General features: G+C 37.9%; 1 protein-coding gene across 5 annotated transcripts in view; it reads right to left on the reverse strand.

The window, feature by feature from the left end:
* LOC111147612 (BBX, HMG-box containing) overlaps positions 1 to 19898 on the reverse strand; it is a 278763-nt gene that overhangs the window by 58946 nt on the left and 199919 nt on the right. For 4 of the 5 annotated variants that reach the window (XM_022503808.1, XM_022503800.1, XM_022503781.1 and 1 more), the window contains exons 7-9: positions 18880 to 18947; positions 6450 to 6530; positions 3347 to 3421 (exon numbers count right to left, since the gene is read on the reverse strand). In XM_022503808.1, the coding sequence (XP_022359516.1) occupies positions 3347 to 3421; positions 6450 to 6530; positions 18880 to 18947 (224 nt within the window). The remainder of the gene's footprint in view (positions 1 to 3346; positions 3422 to 6449; positions 6531 to 18879; positions 18948 to 19898) is intronic. The other variant, XM_022503790.1, reaches the window with a different exon arrangement.

The raw sequence follows: 19898 nt of genomic DNA on the forward strand, positions 1-19898 counted from the left end.
TCCGTCCTTTTTTCCCTTCATCCCTTCCCTATATAAGGCCCAGAGATACTAGGAAGTACCTTAACAAAGACAAGCTAATAACTCAGAGTAAAAATTATACTACAGAGCAGTGGTCTCAAATTGTGGTTTCCTAACAGGAAACTTGTTAGAAATGCAAATTCTGAGGCCCCACGCCAGACTCAACAAATGAGAAACCCTGGGAGTGAGGCCCAGCAATCTGTGTTTGAAGAAGTCTTTGAGGGAACTCCGATGCATTTTAAAGTTTGAGAACCTTTACTATAGACTAATTAAAACAAGAATTTCAAGAATCTTTCTGTTTTCTCAAAGGTGATGGGTGTTATATGAAATAATTATAAAAGCTTTAGGGATATGATTATAGTTAGTAATTACAGCCTATTCTATTTCTACTGAAATATATGCGCTTATAGCAGATTTTAGTAGATAATTTTATTAGTTCATCTTGTTAGCTCTTGTTTGGCCTTGAATTAACCAGCCCCCAAATGAGGCTAACGATGTGGTCAGATCTTAAGATGACAAAGACTGAAACTTAGGGTTCTCTTGGGCCAGTTGAGACAAATGACTAGAGAAGTTATATATCCTTAGAGAACTGTGTACTCGATTTATATAATCGTATGTAACAGTTACAAGTAGTAACTGTAGAGGCCACTTTTAGGCAAACAGGCTTGAGCAATGGACTGTAGAAAAGGCCTACCACAAACCCCTGGATGGATACAGACAGGCCCACTGGGGACCCACCTCACAATATCCAGAGGCCCTCACTAGCCCATGGGCTATTTATCCTCACCTTTCCTCCAAACAGCCCCCAACCCTGCCTCTGCAGACAGCCTCTCCTCCACTAATCTGCCTGCTGTTCCCTTCCAGTATGTTCCATAAACTTCTATCTCCTTTGTTCTGCCAAACAATCTGTGGATTCTTGTACACCTGTGTAACCAGCTTTCACCAGATTGTTGTTTCACATTTGGGGGCCCCTATCACCACAATAACAAAGTATATAATAATTTAATTGGCTTAGGAATGAAAAGGGCTCATATTATCAATCTATGCAAAATATAACCAGGAGAAACAATATACTGAGTTGACAGGGGGAATTACATTTGATTCTCGGGCAAAACATTTCATTTTGGTTTTCCCACTGCACATGCCTTCCTCTGTTATGAGGTCTTGAAACAGCACTGATAATTTTCAGGTTAACAATTTTTTTTTTTTTTTTAGATTTTTTTTTTTATTTATTTATCAGAGAGAGAGAGAGACAGAGAGGGCATATATGCAGAGGGAGAGGGAGAAGCAGACTCCTGCCAAGCAGGGAGCCTGATATGGGGCTCGATCCCAGGACACTGGGATCATGACCTGGGCCGAAGGCAGATGCTTAACAACTGAGCCACCCAGGTGCCCCAGGTTAACAATTTTTTAATGCTCTCTCAAATCTTATAAATGTCTCATGATCAAAACCCAAAAACCCTCAGAAGACCAGTGCTACTGAGTAGAGGAGTGAAATCTGCACACATCTCCCTGCATAGGTCCCAAGTGAGAAAAGGTTCTTTTCTTTCCTAGGGAAGAAAAAACTGTTCTCATGCTTTAAGGAGTGAGCATACTTAGCAGCAAGGAAGAATTAATTTGTTTAAGAGAGGCTCAGATCTCATTCTCCAGAATCAAATGGTAGTCACTATTACATCATCCAACTAGTCCCTCAGAGCTGCCCAGGGCTTCAGGAACTCCTCATAAATATGGTAATAGTATCACTTAAATAACAATCACGCTCTGAGTGGAGATAACTGTTGGAAACACCAGCTGTGATATCCCATATTGACATTTTAAATGAAGCTGAATACTCTTGGTAGTTAATGTATCAGGTGTGTCAAAGATGAGCCACTACCTTTCTAATCCCGCTACAGAGTGTAGAATTTAATCAAACAGAATGTAGGGCAAATACATTCTGTTTTGAGGAAAATATTTCTAAAAAGTTGCATGGGGCTGGCTCAAGTATTAAGATTAAAACCAAATTTAGTCACTAAACCAAAATTCTTTTTTAACTCTTAAAAAAATTACTAGTAGCAAATAAATGGATGTTATCAACTACAAGAAATATTAAAACAATTTCCTCAGACTGGAAATAACAGTCTGCTTATCATAATAACAGATTATAATAAAATCTTAATTTATTCAGATTCATCAAGCAAATTGTTCTTCATAAGTGGTAGTATTATATGACATTTTTGTTACCAGTTTTATAGAACAGTCCTCAACAACTAAAGCAAATACTATGGAAGAGAAGCCCAACTGATAAGCAAGCCAACTGGTGGCATAAAGTCACAGTGGCTGACCCTAATGTCCCAAGAAGCAGCAGTATTTCTTTTTTTTTAATATAAAAGCTGAAAGTAATTTTTCCTCATTTTCAAGGTAGAATGCTGGGTTTTCTCCTGCCAAAAGGATATCATTTTACATTTCATTTATGCAGCACTCTTTATTCAAATGAATCAAAATGATTCAATACATCAATATTAAACAGAACAGTGCTGCTTGTCATTTTCTCTCAACCCTTCAAAAACTGCTTAGTTTATGATATATATTTTTGGTTGGAATTACTAAAGAAGGGGAAAGACCTAGAGCAGACATCATCTTACTTTCATGACCTGTATACACTTTATTACTTGTCATATCGTGCTCATCAGAAATGAGCAGCCTATGGCTGAGGCCAGGGATTTTGTGGCAAAAGCAAGCATGTCAGATGTGCCTCTCCACACCAACTAAGCAAGCAAGCACTCTCTGGTGTGTGCTCTCTCTCTGGCTGACAAACCAAAGAAATCTGAGGTCCTGCGAGAGCTGACCTGCTCTAAACAGGGATTAAACGCTACTAAAGATGCTGGCTGAAGCTACATCGCTTCGAAAGCTAAGTGCTGATGATTTAACAGGTTGTATTCACCACTGCATCCACTGTGAGTCTTTCATAAATCACAGCATTTAATTTCACTACTGGAAACATTTAATAAATTGGAATCTTATGGATGTGGACAGCAGTTTTTTCCAAAGCTTTTAAAATAAATTAAGAACAAGGTAAAATGAAACAAATGAATTACTGGAAAGTGTCTATTCTAAATGAACTCCGTAATGAATGCTTATAAAATGAATGCAAAATATGGAGCTGATCTGACTATGATTACAGCCAAGGCAGCAAAAAGCATTAAGTATTCCCTTATGTGCATTTATATTCGTAATGGCAAGAGGCATGCCTAAAGTTCACTGTATGTTATTAAAACTCCATTCTAGTATTTCCTGAGCTCAGTTAAGTTTCTCAGCCCAATAATCATTTAAAAAAAAGAGGCAATACCTCTGCAAACTGAAACAAGGCTGATGCTTGACACTGTTTTGAAGGAGTATCAGGGTGGGATGAACTTGAAGATATCTGAAAGGAAACAAGTAATTTTTAATGCACAAGGACATTTTCTCATATCAGACTAATAGATTCTGCCATATATTTCCACTGTAGACACTGATAAAGATTAAGACATGAATCATCACCCTTAATGCCTTTTAGAAGAACAGTATTTATAAATGATAAAGGAAGACAAAGGCCATGTTTCTAAAAACAGATGACTGGAAGAACAAAAGACCAAGTTTGGCTCATTTGCCGTATCTCTTGTAGGGTATCAGGTATGCTGCAAACAGCCGTGGAGGAGACGTGAGATGAACTGCTTTATTTCAATATATTTTTTATAAAATATTATTAAAAGCTGGAAGCTGCAAGAAAAGCCAGTTGCTCTCTCTTCCCTACACCACTCCCCCCAAGCTGTTCTCTGCTTAGAGGCAGCTGGGAAACAGTGTTGGAGAAGCATATGGATGTGGCTCAGGGTATCTGGGATTGAATCTTAGCTGACTACTCACATGACCTTGGGCAGCTCAGCTTATCTTTCTAAAACTTATTTTTTCCCAACTATAAATTGATGATAATGATGAAGAGAATAATCCCCATTTTACAGGATTACTGGGAAAAGAAAAGCTACAGAAGACACTGTCTGGCACTGCACCAGAACTCAATAAATTATTCACTGAACAGGAATAGCATTTCTTTTGCAACACCATGCATGCCTACATACACACACTCTCTCTCACCCTCATTCTTCAGGCATCTGACAGTGGATAGAGGATTCTGCCATACCACAGTTGGTTCTACTAGGAGGCCTTTAGTTTCCACTTGGTAATTATGGTAGCCTCATTAAAAGTTTGCTCTGATGGCCCCATGGGAATACTTTTCAAAGATCTTTTGAGAACAAGGTCAGTTATTAATTTTGCTTCCAAAGTGAAAAAGACTTCTATCCAGCTACCAAATGGGGAGAAAGTGAGTTACAAGAGCAAAAGGCCTGGGCGTTAGGAATTCAGCCCATTCCCAGTCCCATAAAAGTATTTTCTTTCAATTAACTGTGCTCACCAACTCCATCAAAGGGTACGTACTAAGCAACAAATGCACCTTAATCAGAATTCTTTGATCAGAGAAGTAGGTTTTTTACATCTTAATTAAGTTAAGCTGGTTAGAAAAACCATGGAGGCTGTCAGTGAAACAATATCAAAGTAATGTTTAGGGATGAGAAAGAATAAGAAAAGAGACTGATGAAACTACTGACTTTATTCACTTCTGAAGCCCTTAAGAAAATTTTAATGCCACTATAATGAGACATATAAGCATCTTTAGAATAAGTATCAGTTAAAAAAAAAAAATCCAGATCTATTTAACAAACTAGATATAAACAGATCAATAAATAAAATTTAACCAAGTATTTTAAAGACATGTGAAGGTAAAATTACACTCTTCTTGGTTAAACCATGAAACCTATCATTTCAAATGAGCTCCATGTACAAGTGTGACAGACTGCAAATATGAATCCACGAGGATTTTCCTGAAGTCCTGGGTAGGACTTACTTCAGAAAGCATTCTTCATAAAAGTTAGGAAAATAATGAGTTTATGCCTAGGTTAATTGTCTAACCTACAGTTCTTTGAGGGTTAAGACAATGAATGAAATGAAGAGAAACACCATCATCAACCATCTAGATTTTTGAAAAGCATTTCACAAGTTTCTAAACAAAAGGATTTACTTGTAAATTAATATTGGGATAAAGAGATACTCAGCCAATCACATGAATAGGGAGCTCCTGAAGAAGTATCAGATTTGGGATAGGGACTCTTTATATAAAAGCAAGAGAGTTAGGGATCTCTTTGGACTCCTAGGTGTGCTATAGAACCCACAAAAATGCACGTGTGCCAATACACCTAAACGTTCACAGGAAATTTTAGGGTTTTCATTAGATCTTTTGAGGTTCAGGGGCCCCTGGTCAAGCATCTCTGCTTTCAAAGTTGGGACAACATTATTTAACATCTCTACAACTACTGTTTAAAAACTGAGTGCACAGCGAATCCTCTCTGACATTAAATTCTTAAGGAAACAATATGAAAACATTTGTAATTCACAGCATATCTCACACAGTCAGAAAGAAAAGTGATAGATAAGGAATATGTGAGCGAATAAGTATTCTAACATTCTGATGATACCAGCAAGGCATTTACACATATTACAAACAACGTCTGAAAAGGAATGGCCTCTGCCTTTGTGAACAGTAGTTTCGCCAATAAAATGTTGAGAACCACCAGAAAAGGGCACTGAAGAGGGAAAAAAATCTGAAACTAAAAATATGTTCTCTTTGTCCAAAACCTAACACAATGGCAAATGTTAGGAAGGGTTATGTCTGGACAGTGTGAGAGAAGGTCTAGTAAAAAAGACAATTCAAATGATCACGGGAAGATCAGTTAGGTTAAGGTTTAAGAAAATTAATAATGATGGCTCCATATTAAGTTCTACAGTAAACGAAGTTATTTTGGGAAGCAGTCTTAACCTTAAAGAATTCCTATTAAGGATAATATGCTTTCCTGCATTATCTCTGAAGCAATGTTAGAAACATATTGAGTCAAACAGGTGTGATACAAGACATAAGACTTTGAAAAATGCCAAATGCATGCTAATGTCTCAATTAAGAGCAAAGGGTACTTAAAAAAAAAGAAAGGAATGCATAGCCAATAACCATGAGTTGATTACATCTTCTGATTAAGCACCTGATAAATTAACAGCTAATAAATGACTGAGTTCTAACAATAATTCAATTGTATCCTGAATTTTACTATATTCATAAACAAAAATTAGTGGTGCAGTTTAAATATATTTACTGTGACTTAATAACAAGCTCCTATAGACATAAAGTACATAAAGTTATTCCTTAATTAGGAGACTCTAGAGTTCCAAAATACCTTTTCCAAAATTTGACTCTCTTTTCCCATCTATGTTAAGTGAGCTAAAGAGAGTTCTTAAGTACTTTAAGTTACTGTCATCAGTTTAAATTTAAGCTCACATTATAATCTCATTAAGTATGAACTGTAATACATTACCTCAGCAAACTGAAATAATGGGGACTTCTGACGTAATTCAGGAGATTCTGAAACATCCTGTCTACAAGGGCCAGAGGATATCTGAAATGAAGAAAGATGGTATGAGACATCATAGGGATAGTTTCTGGAAGACAACAGATGACAAATGCCACCTCAAACATTCCTATTTGAGAAAAGAATAGTTTTCATTCACCCAACTGAGGCAAACTATGACAAAACAGCAGTTACAGTCCACCAAGTTTCATACAAAGTGCCATCCAACAGTTCAATAATGCAATAAAAGGCAGGAGATGGACAAGACAAAGCATTTTAGAAAAGTTAATATCCACTGAGGAGAAATTTCTACGATGTCCCTCTGATCTTTCGGCTTTCTGTCACCAATTCCAAAAAATATCTACTTCTTTTGTGTTCTACATTTCCCCAGTATTTTGTATCATTGAACTACATGAAAACACAAATGGGATTTGATAATATAAAACATTTGGAAAACAAAACTAAAATCAAATTCTGGTTTTCTAGGTGTTCATGTGTTTATACACAAACCCTAATCATAGAATAGTATTTACCTAAGAATATTTTCTTTTATTACACATATTTTCTTTGCACTAGTCACTGCATTGGGTAAACATTTAGTGCTCTATAATATTCATTTGCTATCTTTATTACTAACTACATTTATAGAAATACCACTGGATTTTAAAAAAATTCTTGTTATTAGTCAAGTATTATTGTCAGGACACACACTTCCTTCTTTTATCTCATTGCTAAAACTGACCTATCTCTGCCATTTGGGTGACATAATCACTTAGGCAGCCAACTGTAATTCAAAAGTCTTGAGAGTCAAGGAATGTTGAGAGAACAGTATCATTATTCCTCTCATCTGACCCTTTTTACAAATGAAGGAACTAAGGACCAGAGACCAGAGAAGTAAACAATACCTCCTCTCCCCCAACATTCAATAATCCCCTTATTCTTATCACCACAAGGCATAAATTATTTGTTTATTGTCCATCTTCTTCCTGGGGCTTTGTTTAATAAAGACTGCTCAACTTTGCCTGCTCACAAGGTCAACAAGCATTTTAAATAAACTAAAAAAAAGTTTGACATGTCTTCTAAATCCTAAATCAGTGTGTCCTCTCGGTCCCCTTCCTCTATGACAAGGTTAGGAAGTCTTAGGGAAAAAGTTATCTTTTATTACAGAGAAAAAACAAGTTAAAAATAGTTTTAAATAAACATATTTCTGACAATAAAATAATCTAAGTTCACTGCTGCAAATCTGAAAAAAGCCCAAAAACTGAAATACAGAAGAAAAATCGACAGTGCTATCTCCAAAAGATAAGCACTGTTAATACTCATATATATTCTCCCAGTTGTGTAAGATAACTTCATCAAAAATGAGACACTGTACTACAGTTAAAGAATGCTTTTTTTATTTAACAATATATGATTTTTCCTGTGTTGTTAAAGCCTTTCCAATGTAATTTTAAGAGCTGCATATGATTATGTTTCGTGGTTGAATCTTACGGAAACAGATGACAGTCACCCAGATTATGTTCCTAAAAATGGAGTTTCTCACTAAACCTCTTCATTAGACACTTAAGATGTGTTCCTCTAACATTATCATAGGTCACTGGGCAGGAACCAGCATCTGAAATTTCAATCGCCATCTCTGTATCTGAAAGAGTAATGGCCATCTTCTTCCAGTGATGAACTCCAGAGAAGGTGCAGAAGCTTTCATTCATTTGCCACCTGTGGTCTGGCTGCCAAAGACCAGCTCCCTATCCCTTGACTAATTGACAAATTGTATACCAAATGGCCCAATCAATGGTGTTATTTACTTCCCAAGAATTTGAAGCCAAGGAGACACAAAATGCACTAAAAAGAAGGCCAACGAACTCTGAAATTACTAGCCACAAAGAATTCCTTCACTGAAAGGAATACTTGAACAAAATATAGCTTTATCTAGGAATGATGAAGAAAAATCAATACTATCTTGGTTTATAAAGAAATCATTTATGTGTAGCTCCCAGATATCTTGGTAAATAATCAAAATTTTTTTTAAATCAAGCCCAGGATTAAATTAAAATTATGAAGTGTCTTAAAATTTAGTAATATAGATTGCACATGTGGCAATCTACAAAAGATATTTGGAATCAAATATATTTACGGTAGCTAAACTGCATAAAGTCTATATAATATGTATTCTTACTTCAGATAGCTATTTCACCGTACATGGTAAAGTTACCAGCTACGAGAAGATTAGTTACCCTATGGCTTAGAGTTCATATGAACTATAAGAAGAAAAGTCAACTCTCTCTTCAAGTGCTGTTGATAGATTATTTGGCCATAACTACACAAGTCACAAAATTTTAAAGTTAAATGAGACCCTCTGCAAATCATTAAAATGGATGGTCATCAATACAACTTTCTATCTGAATAGAGAATTCAAATGTAAGTAATTATCAAGGCAACTGTAATCCTCCACACATTATATTAATTGGGCTATGAAATCAAAAAAGTCTACATATGCATGTTTGTGCTCACCACACACCAGATGCATAGCAGATGTACAGTGAGTATCTGTTAACTGCCTTGATTCTGTGTGTGTGTGGATACAAAGAAATCTCAATGACCTGGCCAGGAATCACACAACAAAGACTCACCAATGGTTAAAATAGCAGAACAGAATCACTAAGCTATGCATCTCACTCTAAGATGTCTTTCAAAATCCAGTAACCTTTAACTTTACCCATAAGTTTAAGGCATTTGTTACTCTTAACTTGAAAGCACTGTGGATTTAGCATATATTTTCGGTGTAAACAGCACAAATTCAGGAGCCAGGAGAACTGGGATCCTACTAGCTATGTGGTTACCTCTAGTCCATAGCAGAAACTGAAGCCAAAATGATAAGGGGCCCTGAGTGGGGATAATAGGAAGAGGGTGGCAAAAACAAAAACAAAAAACAAACAACAAACAACAACAAAAAACCCAATACCAGCAGCAAAGGCAGGGAGAGGACAGAAAAAACTGTAAACAACAGACACAAATGTTTTATAAAGCACTGTGGTCTATCTAAAAGAAATTAAAGTAGAGCAAAGAGTCTCGAAGTTTCTCCTGAAGGCTTCAGTTGACTAAAGTAATTAATATTTATAACTATGGCTCTAAGTTGTCAAGATAAGGGTAATTATAAAATATAGCCTTTATTAAAAGGCAGAAATGCGTGTGATACATGCTAGGCATATTTCCATCAAAAATCTCAAAATGTAAATATGGCTCAATGACAAGGAAAATGTATGTATGCAGAAATTCATTCTTGTGTGCTTGACAAATAAGGCATCCAAGGCAGAGGTGTACATTTGTGCACAGACTGATAAATATACACGTTTGGTAAAGAAATCTGGGATTATATCCACATAAAAGTAAGAGGGTATTTTGCACACAAGGCTCCTATTTAAGTACTAGTCGGAGGGTCCCAGACCTTATCACCTTGCTATTTGTATTAATGGTACTCCAAATTACTTATTATATGGGGATTTGCATTTTATGGATAAATATCAATTCCTCAATCTCCGTTTCTAGGCTGGGGCCAGTGTACTTTCTAAATATATCAGAATATATGAGTCAAAGATATCACTTCATTAATTAAGAGGAAAGAAAAGACACCAAATAAGCAGAGGTTAAATAAAGGGAGAAAAAAAACCCAAAAGCTTTTCCTAGAGTCTCTGAAATAATCCATAAAGCCACTAGGTGTAGCTATCTGCCCAAGTAAGAAACAGCTAAGGGGATTCTTAAAAGCAAAGTTTTGTTAATGTCCCTTAAATTCAAACTTCCCTTTGATTTAGCCATAATTCTCAATAACCAAGAAAGAGTTATTATTAGCCTAATTAAGATTACAACAAAGTAGTATCTTTTGCCACAAGTACACGTGACATCATGCAAACAGAAGATATAGAAATGTGATCCCGCCTCCTGATATAAAACAAGATCACACTAGTTAGATGCACGACAAGTGCTTTGGAAAGCTAGGTATTAGCACCAGCCTTTTCCTACCTCACAAGGTAGAAGACTGCAGCCCCACATAGCTGGATTCGGATAAATACACAGTCAACAAAAAGGATAAGTGCACCGGTTTCATTTAAACCATACATTTCTGCCCTTGCTATTTCAAACATTTGTTGATACTCAACTCCTTCAACAAATACTCAATAAAAACCCACTATGTGCCAGTCACAAAACTGCGTACTGCTTTTAAGAAGCTTACATTCCACTTGTATGCATTATGTACTGGGGAATGAAATGATAACTAAGGCAAAGTGTCTGGCCCTTAAGTGGCTTGTAATCCAAGTGTGGGGGACAGCTACAGTTAAGATGTAAGTGCATGGTGGCAGAACACGGTGGCAGGGTAAGGCCTCTGAGGACAGAGAGGTAGCCTTCACTCCTTCTGGGATAAGCAGAAGTTATTAAGACAGTAACATCTAAGATATGCCTAGGAGAAGACACCAGAACTGTGCAAATGATGTGGTAGCAGCAGGAGGAAATGTATGGAAGCAGGTGCCCTGTGTACTGAGAAACAATGACTTTCTCAGTGCGGACGAAGAGTAGAAGCCTGGAGTGCAGTGGGAGATGAATCAAACTGAGAGAATTCTGAATTCTCTGTTAACAAAGTTTGAAAATTAGGCTGAAGGCAATGGGGAGCCAGCCAAGGTTTTCACTCAGTGGAGCAGCATGATGAGAGATAGGTAGTTAGGTAATTCTGTCAGTGGAGTGCAGAATAACCTTGGCTGAGAAGTGACTGGAGGCAGGAGACCAATTAGAAGGTTAAAAAAATAAACCAACTGAGATGTGGGGCCCCAATTAAATCAGAGATGGTATTTGCCAGGCCCCAGTAATTGCCTGGAAGGATGTCAGGGCTGAGGGAAAGGGTCTGGACAGGGCCAGGATTTCTAAGGTCATTGAAAGCCTTTCACTGAAAGGGTTTCAGGATGGGAGAGGGGAAGGTACGGGTGCACAGGGCAGTTGTCTTGGGTGGGAGGAGAGCGTTCGGGAGAAGAGGATTCTGTTTCAGAGTTCAAGGGTAAAGATCCCTCATGATGCCCAGGGCCAGTGAGCTGATTCTCACTCTTGTTCAGCCTCACCCAGCCTTTTCTACAATTGGCAGCTTTGGCCAAGTATTCTTCTCTAACAGAGTACCTGAGTGATCATTTAATTTGCATTTAATAGGAGATGTTAAATGAAGCTCTGAAATGGACTTGTGCTTAAACACAGGTGAATTAAATGTAAGCATATTACATTCAAGTTAGTCCTTCAAAATGTTTTTAAGGATTAAAATAAAGCCACCCTTAATTAAACTTAAATTAGGTCAGAGAGAATCGGAGTACGGAAGCACAGCACTTGGCTAGCTGACACCAGGACCCAGCCACGGCTGAGCAGAGTACTGAGTTACCCTGGGGAGCATCACCAAATAAGCCCGCACAGAATCGCATGCTCCCAAACCAGGAGAGTACATGGCATCCGGCTAAAAGGAACAGAAGTCCGGGGTTCGACTCAGGACCCCAGGGCTACTGGGGTGACACCTGCTGTGCCTGAGTGAAGTTCTCCCATCATTCTAAGCCACGCAGTAGAGCACTAGTATGAGTCCAGAAGGGGCTCCTGGCCGCGGCTACAAGTACCTGCCACAGTTGCTGAGACAAATCACAGCCCCCTCCTGCTTCCGGTTCCTCATGTGACAAAGTAGGTAACACCGGCACTCTGCCTTCTTCACTGGGCAATGCGGAGACAGAATGAAACAGCGTACAGAACAAGTTCTCAGCCACACAGCACAGCAGCAACCACCACCCTTCTCGTCTGTCCTCTAGTTCTCCACCCTCCTCTCTCTGTCCCAGCTCTCGTGCGGTCCACCTTCCCTGCCACCCCTTCCAACCATCTCGGGGAGACTGAAGAGCCCATGCAAGTTCAGCACTGTCTGGAGCACCATGGCCTGAACACTCAGCAAGGACAGATGCCTGTCAGTCAAGCTGGGCAAAAGGACCAGATTCCCTGATCCTGGAGCCCCAGGCTGCTGGTATGTGAAAGAGGCTGGGCTGGCCAACAGTTCCCATCAAAGTGGGCAGTGACTTCACCCAGAAAGCAAGCAAGCTCAAAAAGACCATTTGCTATTTAATAGAAAATGTAAATCTAGGATATTTCCTCATGAAATAGGTTTAGAAGTTAAAAAACCGTAAGAAGGAAATGAAAGCTTTGATGGGATAGGGGTAAGAGTTTTGCGGGGGGCAGGGGTAGAGAATTCAGTGCATTTAAGCACAGTGGAATAGACAAATTAGTAGTAGCCTAAGAAAGGCACATATCAAACAGGCTCAAATGTACCAACCAGTGGAAAAATAATTTCCCCTAGTTCACTCATGTCAGAAATTATAATAAAGACATGTGAATTTTAATTTTATCAGAATGTTTTAAACTTAAAACTCAGTGTGTAAAATATGGACATAATCTTTCATTCATTTAACAAATACAATGGATCCTTGAACAACATGAGGGTTGGGAGAGCCAACGAGAGTCAAAAATCCATCTGAGACTTTTGACTCCACAAAACCTTAATTGTTTATAACCTACTGTTGCCTGGAAGCCTGACCGACTAGGTAAATCCTGACACTAGGACTTTGTCACACTATGATCTTGGAGAGGCTATGCAAGCTCTTTAGCCTAGGGAGATTATCCCCCTTTATAAAAGGGGGATAATAATAAATAATAATACACCAACCTCAAAGGGTTTGTTGGAGGATGAAATGAGATAATCCATGAAGTGCTTAGGACAGTGATCCAGAAAGCATTCACGAAATGGCCCTATAAAGCTCCAGCACAGTGCGCCACGGAAGAAGGAGTAGAAGCCAGATTTGGGATTGGCTGGGGGTAGGTTGAACCATAAAGGCCCTGGATACCGCATGGTGACTGAACCCAGTCCTCCAGAGTTCAAATCCCAGTTCTGCACTACAAAATAACTTTGAGCAAGTTATTTAGCCCTTCTCTGTTTCCATTTCCTCACTTAATGGTTTAACGTTTACTTGTGAAGCAAGAAGACTTAATTCACAGAGTTGTTGTGGAGATCAAGAGTTACTCTTAGGTAATGCATTTCAGAATGATACCAGGAATGAAGGAAGCACTCAGTAAATGACAGTTCAGTGACTAGTCCACAAGCAAGTGAGGAGCCCTGCAGTTTAATTCAATGTTCCTGACCTCACGTTGCTTAACATCTTCTGGATGAATCAAGACTTGCACATTGTATACAATGAGAAAAGAAAAATTTAAAGACTTTTATTACAGAATTTATAATAAAGAACAGAACTAAACATAATCAAGAGCTATAATGCATAACACTGACAGTAAAAGCAATGATCAGGAACAAGAAGAATCAAATTTGGCTCAACTAACCAGGAAGGGCTCCCTGGAGGAAGTGAGAGATTGATGTTACGGACATGAAACAAAATATATTTAATTTTCAAGTTTCAATCATATGAAAATTTGGATATATGAACTATTTTACTTTTGAACAGGCAGATGGTGATGAACAAAATCAGTGAAGTCTCCTTTGAAGTCAAAAGTATGTGAAGAATTTGCTGTATATAAAACCCTGTACCTCATTACCCCGTGAGCTCCATGACGGCCCAGATTCGGGACTAGGTTTGTTCTCTGATGGGACTGGGACATAGTAAGCATTAGGTAAATACTTGCCATGTGACTGAATGCGTGAAAAGATGGCACACAGTCACTATACTGTTCAGTTCTTACATACAAACTGTCTAGTCCCTTGATAATGGAAGTTACCATCATTTGCTAGCATCTTCTCCACTAACTTTTTATGCTAACTCAGCTACTCTGCTTAAGTCATACTTCCTACACAGTAATTTCTACCAGGTATTAAAAAGTTGTCTCCTTCTCGAGCACCTCGTCATAGAGAATAAATTATAACTGCAATTTCCTATCAGTTGTCGATGGACAAGGAGCCCTGTGTGTGTGTGTGCATGTGTGCGCGTGCACATGCGTGCCCTGCCAGTAACGCACACGGAATCCTGTAGGATCGATGCCTGGTAGAATTTAAGCTTTCAAGTTATGTATTGAAATGCCTAGAATAACATAGGTTAGTAATACCAGGTACCTGCAAGAATGCTCTTCAGGAGAGGTGAAACTGCCTTACAGGTTTTACTTAATGAATCTTCACAGGTGTCTTGGGAGTTAGAGGCAAGTGGGTATTATTATTATTATTTTTAAAGATTTTACTTATTTATTTGACAGACAGAGATCACAAGTAGGCAGGGAGGCAGGCAGAGAGAGAGAGAGGAAGGGAAGCAGGCTCCCTGTCGAGCAGAGAGCCCGATGCGGGGCTCGATCCCAGGACCCCGGGATCATGACCTGAGCTAAAGGCAGAGGCTTTAACCCACTGAGCCACCCAGGCACCCCTCAAGTGGGTATTATTATTACCTCCATTTTACAGGATGAAGGACTCTACTGTCTTATTTTTTGGTTCAAACAAAAGAACTAGGCATTGTAAAATCACAGACTTAACCTCCAATATACTTCCCACACATTTCAAAGTTTGCCTTCCACCACAACTAAACAGATACTGAGGCCTCAAACCTTCTCCGCGGCTAGGATTACTCTACCTAACTCACTACATTTTCTTTTAGTCCCCAAACCACCCTTCCTTCTGTCCTACTAAGGCCTTTCTGGCCCTGACTCAGGCCGGATATGGAGTGTGGTCCTTTCCAATACTGATCCATGCTGTTGTCTATATTACACGTGGACTTCAGTCCCCTACACACTCCCTGAAACGCAGCACTCCTGGCCTTTATTCCTTAAATTTTATTAAGCTTTGCATTTTTATTAAAGTAAGACATATAATAGTATAGATAATTTTTAGTCCTGGAGAGCACTTCTACAAACCCTAGATCGGATATTAGAAACTTCATTCACTGCCTTTTCATCTTTAGATAATAACTCTCTGATATGAAATGTAAGGGCCTACCTCTCTTTATATAACGGCCTTCTCTTTTGCTCTTCCCAGAGTCTGACGGGAATGCTGAACAGATTGCCTCTCACGCCCTCTGCAGCCCTCTGCAGGCCTATTCTCAGCTGATCCTTTTACTGTATTTTATTGATTAAACAACTTCCATTTGGCTTCTGATTTACATATGTTTGCTAAAATCTGATGTTCATTGGTAACATTCTTTCTGTTTCCCTCACTATTAAAGGGTATTTCTTAGGGAGACTTCCACGCTTACATTTCACCAAGTTTCAACAGAGGCCAGCTTAGTGTGGCATTTGAGCCTGTGGCGGGGAGGGGGGTCACTCCTTTATGTCTGTCCTACTAGTCCATCTATTTTGCTTCCTCGTCCATAAGTGAAGGACAAGCAGTTTTTAAAAATCTTAATGCATTTCAACGTACCCTGGATATAAAGGAAATACACGGCTAATCATTTATGTGAAAAACAAAAGAACCAAACTGTAAATACAAATTTCAGCCTTTTTATTAATCAGAGAAAAAGCTAGCACAACTGAAAACTAAGCCTGCCTCAACAACAGCAGTATGTACAAATGTACACCTAATAATGCCGCAAACTTATGGCAAAATCAGAGTTGATCAGAAGATTCAGGAAAAAGACAACTCAAACATTTTGTCATTATTTCCCCACTGATACCCCAAGAACCTACGATTTCTCTCTAAAAACTCTAAAAGCACGTTAGGGAGATCCAGGAAATATTACAGGCCAAAGAAGCTTTCAATCTGGAATTTTATTACTTTAGATATTAGAATATATTCAGATATATTATTAACCTGAAAAGTTATTATTTACAGCAAGCCTATATGCATTCTACGATTTTTTTTAAACAACTATTACCTATATTAAAATTTCTACATTTAAAAATACAGACTTTTGAGGATTTTTTTCTATGTAGTTAGGTCTGAGGTTAATGAACAAAGGAAAATCTCCTCCCTTTAAGAATAGTATTTCAGGGGCGCCTGGGTGGCTCAGTGGGTTAAAGCCTCTGGCTTCAGCTCGGGTCATGATCTCAGGGTCCTGGGATCAAGCCCCGCATCGGGCTCTCTGCTCAGCAGGGAGCCTGCTTCCTCCTCTCTCTCTGCCTGCCTCTATGCCTACTTGTGATCTCTCTCTCTCTCTCTGTCAAATAAATAAAATCTTAAAAAAAAAAAAAGAATAGTATTTCAGAATAAGAATTCTGCCATGACATTTAAAAAAACCATTATGATTAGACTTTCTACGTGGCCGAATTTTTGTAAAATGTCACTTTATTTGACTGGTCCTACCTAATAGTATAAACACATATCATAGTAATTGTTCCAAATGTCAGCAGTATGAAACTTCTGTAACACTCTCTCCTTATCTCATTACCCTGATAATTTTCTTAGGAAACTCTAAGTACATATTTACTGTTCATCATCTGCCTATGTATCTAGGCCCCTACCATTCTACAACCATGTTTACATATTTGGAATGAGAAGATTTTGCAGGGAAAACAGATGCTAAATGAAGTCTACTGATGATATGTGCAATATGAGCTCTCAAAATGAACCATATTTAATATGTTAGGTTAATTTTGTACAACACTCACTGCTTTATTGTTTCAGAATCTCAAGATTAGTGACCTAAATATACCTCTGAGATGAGAAGTAGAAAGCAAGAAGGAGCTACATTCTTAGAAGTGGTTCTTCAAGACCAAATGGCTGGCAACTTCTTCCCTAGCAAAGATTCCCTTTTCCTATATGGTGCCCTTCTTTAAGTAATTTACCTTTATAAACTACTTTTGCTTCAGAATTCTCAAAACAGTTCCCCTTCCTCAGAAATAAAAAGCTGACCACTGTTTAAATTACTTGTGTAAAAAACCTGCTGTTCTTAAAAGGGAGATCTTCTCCCTGAAGAGAGCCCAGGAGGCAAACTTTAAGCAAAGGCAGGGGTGGGGGGGCAGTTTTTTCTTTGACTAACATTTTTTTCTAGCTAAATTTTACAAATATTTATTTATTTATTTGCATGTGTTCCATGAAGTTAGAAAGAATGGTAACAGAAGCTGCGAAGAAAACACCATTATAGTATAATCTGTTAGAAAAGATGATGCTGACTCTCACAACACAGTACATTCTTGGAAATCATGAGTCACGCTGTGTTGAAAAGGTCAAGTGTGCATTATTATTCCAACATTCACCTTTTGGAACATGCTTGTGATACTCTATACCTAAGTGAGAGTCAGTCTGATTGCTATCAGGCAGCCATGTGTTAGAAAGCGAAATGGTTTCCGAGAATTCTATTGTGTTAGGAAGCAAAAACATGCTGAATAATAAGTATGCAAAGGTACAAAGTGACATGTTTATTTTTCTCAGCTAAAGATTAGTATAATGTAAACAACCACCAGTACACCAGTTTACACACATTCTTTTGCTACACCGAACTAAATGGAATCAAAATAATTATGTTAAATATATGGTCAACTACTATGGATCCCAAATGTAAACTATAGATAATAATGGCATCTGTGATAGAAATATCTTACATGGTATCTTGAAAATCCCTATTTGAATTAAGAGTCAACTGTACTCTGTAGGGCATATTCATAACTTCAAAAAAAAGTAGAATTGAGCTGACTGCTATTTGGCCATAAATAGCGGCTCTGGTTGGGACTCAAAAGTCTCATTCTCAAGTACCTGAGCGTGGTAAAATAGCATGACCTCAGGTTAATTTGTCTGGCCTCTGTTAAATAGGTCTGGAAAAGAGAGAAATTCCACAAATGCAAAATATGCATGGTTAACTCTTATGACCTACCCATCAAACCATACCTAAAAATGTTTTGTAAAGGCAGCCCAATAACCACAAAGAAGAAGAGATCTCATAAAACCAAGGTCATGAGGGCCTGGGTCCTTTTCATTTTCCATTTTAAAGAATAAAACAATCTTGGAATGCCAGGTTTCAAAAACAAGAGTTTGGATTTATTCAGGTACCAGAAAGACTTGACAGTTAAACTCTCATCTTTTCACTAGCAAAAGTCTCTAAGAGAACATCACAAAAGCAGGATACATTATGAATAGAGGGAATGAATCAGAGGACCCACCCTACAGACCCATGACACAATAGTGGCAAATGCTAATTATCTCTACATTCCATTTCTTTCTCTTAGGTTCACAAAACCACAAAAATCTGCACCGATCTCTTAATTTGCGTCCTCTTGGGTTTATTTACACCACTTCTGCTCTACTCAAGGCACAAGACAAAGCACATACAGATCTTGACCAAAACAAACAAAAAGAAAGATAAAGTTTGCTTATGAGCTGTAAACAGTAAAACTATAGAACTAAGAGCATGAAAATACAAATGTCTGTGTTTTCAAGCCTCAGTGTGAGCACAGTGGGCAGGAATGAGGACCAGCTTACCTCTGGTGTTCCAAGAGCATGTTCTCCAGCTAAAAGCAGCATGCTCAGGCCTCCCATTTGAGTAGGATCTAAAAGTCAAAAACAAATAAATCATCGATTTACAGGCATAAAGTACATATATCCACACAGGGTCAAAAAGGAATACTAACAAAGACTCAAAATACAATAGAACCATATAGAACCTGTTATAGAAAACTTTCAAAACTCTTCATTATAGCAATAATCTTGCATATATGTGCTTAAGTACTCATACTTTTGTAAGCCTATTGTCTCACCGTTTCAAATAACACTTTCTTCAATAACACAGCTATTTATAATATGAATTATCTCCTAATGTGATGCTTCTTGCTTTACTGAATTGGGGGGAGGGTGGTTTCAATGGAATTTTTTTCTTTTTAAACAAAAGAGTACTTATGCTTGATGTCTAAGAAGTTTGAGTTTGTTATTCGCAAATTGTTATTTCTACCATGTAAAATTAGGGCTGATAAAAAGTACCAGGCTATATGAGAAACTTTATTTAAAAAAAAAAAAAATTATAAAAGGAGTCTTCCAAAATCTCAGGGGCTTTGTTCAAATAATCTTTAAAACTTTCAAAAACAAATTTATAATTAGAGAGTGATGTATTTTTGATATTTTCAATCTTAGGGGTATAGTCAGGTGCTTCCCAAAATACCTTTTGGATTTGAAGTGAATCCTTTCTATATTACCAAAGGCCTTTGTTTTTATTCCTTCAATAATCAACAGAAACAAAGAGAGAAAATAAAAACAGCAAAGTGGTAAATCTACAACCCAGGGTTATGATTAAACAAGTATTAGAGAAAATAAGAAACCTATATTCCTTAAGGTTGTATTAAGCAAATTAAATTTCAGATCTGCACTGAAATAACATACATGGCAGTGCCTAACTCACTGCCTGTCCTTGCGCATATAGATCATACATAAATGCATTTTTATTTTTAGGAATCTCTCCTCAATTAAAGTGAGAATCAGGAATACTGTTACCTGAAGTCATGGAGGGG

This window comes from Enhydra lutris, unplaced genomic scaffold (assembly GCF_002288905.1).
Source record: "Enhydra lutris kenyoni isolate GAN:26980312 unplaced genomic scaffold, ASM228890v2 scaffoldscaffold2, whole genome shotgun sequence".
Lineage (NCBI taxonomy): Eukaryota > Metazoa > Chordata > Mammalia > Carnivora > Mustelidae > Enhydra > Enhydra lutris.